This window comes from Anthonomus grandis, chromosome 3, assembly GCF_022605725.1.
Source record: "Anthonomus grandis grandis chromosome 3, icAntGran1.3, whole genome shotgun sequence".
Taxonomy (NCBI): domain Eukaryota; kingdom Metazoa; phylum Arthropoda; class Insecta; order Coleoptera; family Curculionidae; genus Anthonomus; species Anthonomus grandis.
The window spans coordinates 19,255,145-19,258,142 of record NC_065548.1 but is presented as its reverse complement, the minus strand read 5'-3'; the positions used below and the strand labels follow the sequence as shown (position 1 = coordinate 19,258,142).

The 2,998-nt window shown below is 34.9% G+C and overlaps 1 protein-coding gene across 1 annotated transcript; it reads left to right on the top strand.

The window, feature by feature from the left end:
* The first annotated feature begins 764 nt into the window (after nt 1-764).
* LOC126734294 (piggyBac transposable element-derived protein 3-like) lies at nt 765-1,778 on the top strand. Its single transcript, XM_050437854.1, has one exon. The coding sequence runs from the start codon at nt 765-767 to the stop codon at nt 1,776-1,778; it is 1,014 nt and encodes a 337-aa protein (XP_050293811.1).
* The last annotated feature ends 1,220 nt before the right edge of the window (nt 1,779-2,998 follow it).

Here is a 2,998-nt window from a genome sequence, read left to right as displayed (position 1 = left end):
CATCTTGATATTTTAAAAAATAAAGAACTTTTCAAGTAAAATAAAAAGACATTATAATACGCAGTGCGTTCCGTTTAAAATACAAAGACACGGTCTATTTTGTAGTAACACTTTATTTCCCATCGAAAAATAAACCCGAGTTTATTTGACGCATCATTATTCATGATCATCTATCAACACTGAAATTGAAGCATTGAAATAATCACTAGCATGTGACTACGAAATACATAACATATTGTTTAAACAGAAATGTGTCTTAAATAGGTGAATATTTGGGATGTCTTTTCGGAGACATTATTGGTCTTAAATATATTGTTATCAAAGATATTAGATTTAGTAATATACATTTGAATTAGTAATATAGTTATTATTATTAGTTTAGAATAAACAATTACGTAATGATTTTAAGGTAAGAATACATTGTGTGATTTTTTAATTTTATTATTTTTTACTTTTGCCTTTGCTACCCAAGCAGCATAGGTTTATTGCTAAAATATTTAATTTTGATATTATTTTAATGTTAATATTGTAATATGGTTGGAAATAACTTAATAGATCTTTGTTTTAAATACCAAAATAGTACCAAATAATTTACCCGGAGTGCAACTAAGGGCCCAGGCGGAAATTGAATTTGACGTAGAAGGTTAAGACGACTGGGACAGTGATGACGATCTACCACTGTCCACTTTTGTTGAAAGGCGACCTAAATACATAAAGACATTTGACTATACTCTCAATAAAGGTTTAGAGTCTACGTTTATGCAATGGCAATCAGTTCAAACTGCACAAAGCAATCGTTTCCCGGAAATATTTTCAAGCTGTTCTTTGATGAGAACTTGGTAGGAGAAATTGTCAATTTTACCAATATTTATGCACAGCAAAAAAACCGCCCCGGTAACGTTACTGTAGACGAGATGTACTGCTTCATAGGGGTGTTACTGTTCAGTGGATATACAACTGTTCTAAGGCGACATATGTATTGGCAAAATTGCAACGATACCCAGAATAAACTTATATTAGCCGCTATTTCCAGAGGTAGATTTCAAATCATAATGAGTAATCTTCATTGCAGTGATAATACTTCCCTTGATAAAAAAGACAAGTACTCTAAACTGCGTCCTCTTTTCAAGAGCCTAAATAAAAAAAATTTTGATTATGCCCCAGTTGAAGAGAATCACAGCCTTGATGAGACTATGATACCGTATTATGGGAGACATAGCGGTAAGCAATTTATTCAAGGCAAGCCTGTAAGGTGGGGGTATAAATTTTGGGTAGGTACCCTACGCCTTGGATACATTGTTTATTTTGATCCCTATCAAGGTGCGTCAACAACAATTCCGGACAAATATAAACACCTGGGTTTGGGAGCATCAGTTGTTCTCCAATATGTAAATGTTTTACAGAAAATGCCTTACCAGCCCTTTCACATATGTTTTGACAAATTTTTCACATCTTTGTCACTTTTAAAGAAGTTAAAATTGAGGAACATCAAGGCAACTGGTACTATACGTGAAAACCGGATCCCACAATCTCCATTTAGCAATGCGGCAGTTCTGAAGAAAAAGACACGAGGTACATTTGAATGGAGTGTTGCCGATAATGAAATCGATTTATGCAAAAGGAATGACAACAGCGTTGTTACTTTAGCCTCCAATGCAGGTTCAGTTTTGCTAGCAAATAAGGTCAAACGCTTTTCACAGGCTGAAAAAAAGCATGTTTATAGATCAGCCTCAATTGATCAAGGCATACAACGAAAATATGGGAGGTGTAGACCGTAGTGACCAAAACATAAGCCAATATAGAGTTTCAGTACGAAGTAAAAAGTGGTATTTTCTGTTATTTTCCCACTGTGTAGTAATGGCCTCACAAAACTCGTGGCAACTCCATAAGAATAATGGTGGTACTCTTGACCAACTTCAGTTTAGAAGGGACCTAGGGACACAGCTGCTCGAAACGAACAGGAAAACAATTAAGAGAGGACCTTCGAAATTGCCAAAAAATGCATTCCAATTCTCATGTTACGATAGACTAGATCATTTAGTTACATATCACGAGAGTCAGCGGAAATGTGCTGTGTGCCACAAAAAAGCAAATTTTGTGTGCCAAAAATGTGAAGTTGGTCTTCACCCAAAAAACTGTTTTGTGGACTATCATATAAATTAGTTTGTAAGTTTAAGTTTTAAGAATTTTGCTAAGCATTTTGTAAGATTTATAAACATATTTTTAAGTCTTTACTTATTTTTCTAATAGTAGCCCTTTATCCTACCGTCCTTTTAAAAGGACCGCCGTTTTTTCCAAAACTGGAAATTGAAAAAAAAAATCATGATTTTTTCTCGACTTATGGGACCTTCTATTGACCGTTTTTAAAAAAAAAATATACAAATTTGGTAAAATATAGTTTCAGGGTCAAATGGGTTAATGCGTGCAGCACAATGCATAATCTTAAGGATTAACACGTCTCGCGTATTTACTTTTTTTTGATAGAACTTAATTTTTGAGCCATCCCCATATTCCAAAGTCGAAGAAAGTAAGGTTGGACGATCTTGATGGTGGAAAACGTTTGATTCAAGTATTGTGGCGGTTTTAATGTACGCTGAGCTCCGTGGTGCTGAAAAATCATATTCGTTCTTCATATTCGTTTTGTAGGAAATTTAAATACCCGGCTCCTGTAAGACGCTGTGCCAACACAATGGGTCCAAGCAAGGTTCTTCCAATAATTTCGCACCACACATCGATAGGAGAATCGATATTGGAAATTTTATTCAGCAGCGGCATGTAGATTTTCATTAGACCACCGAAGCTAGTTATGGGTGTTAATACCATCACGAGTGAAGGTTAATTCATCAGTGAATAGTATTGATGAAATTTATCGACGGTGAGCATTTACCCAATGACAAAATTCCAGTTTACTGAGATAATTGAATTCGAGGTATTGTACCCATTGTACATAAAATGGATGCAAACCTTGCTTATATAATGTCCGCCATACCTTTACGTG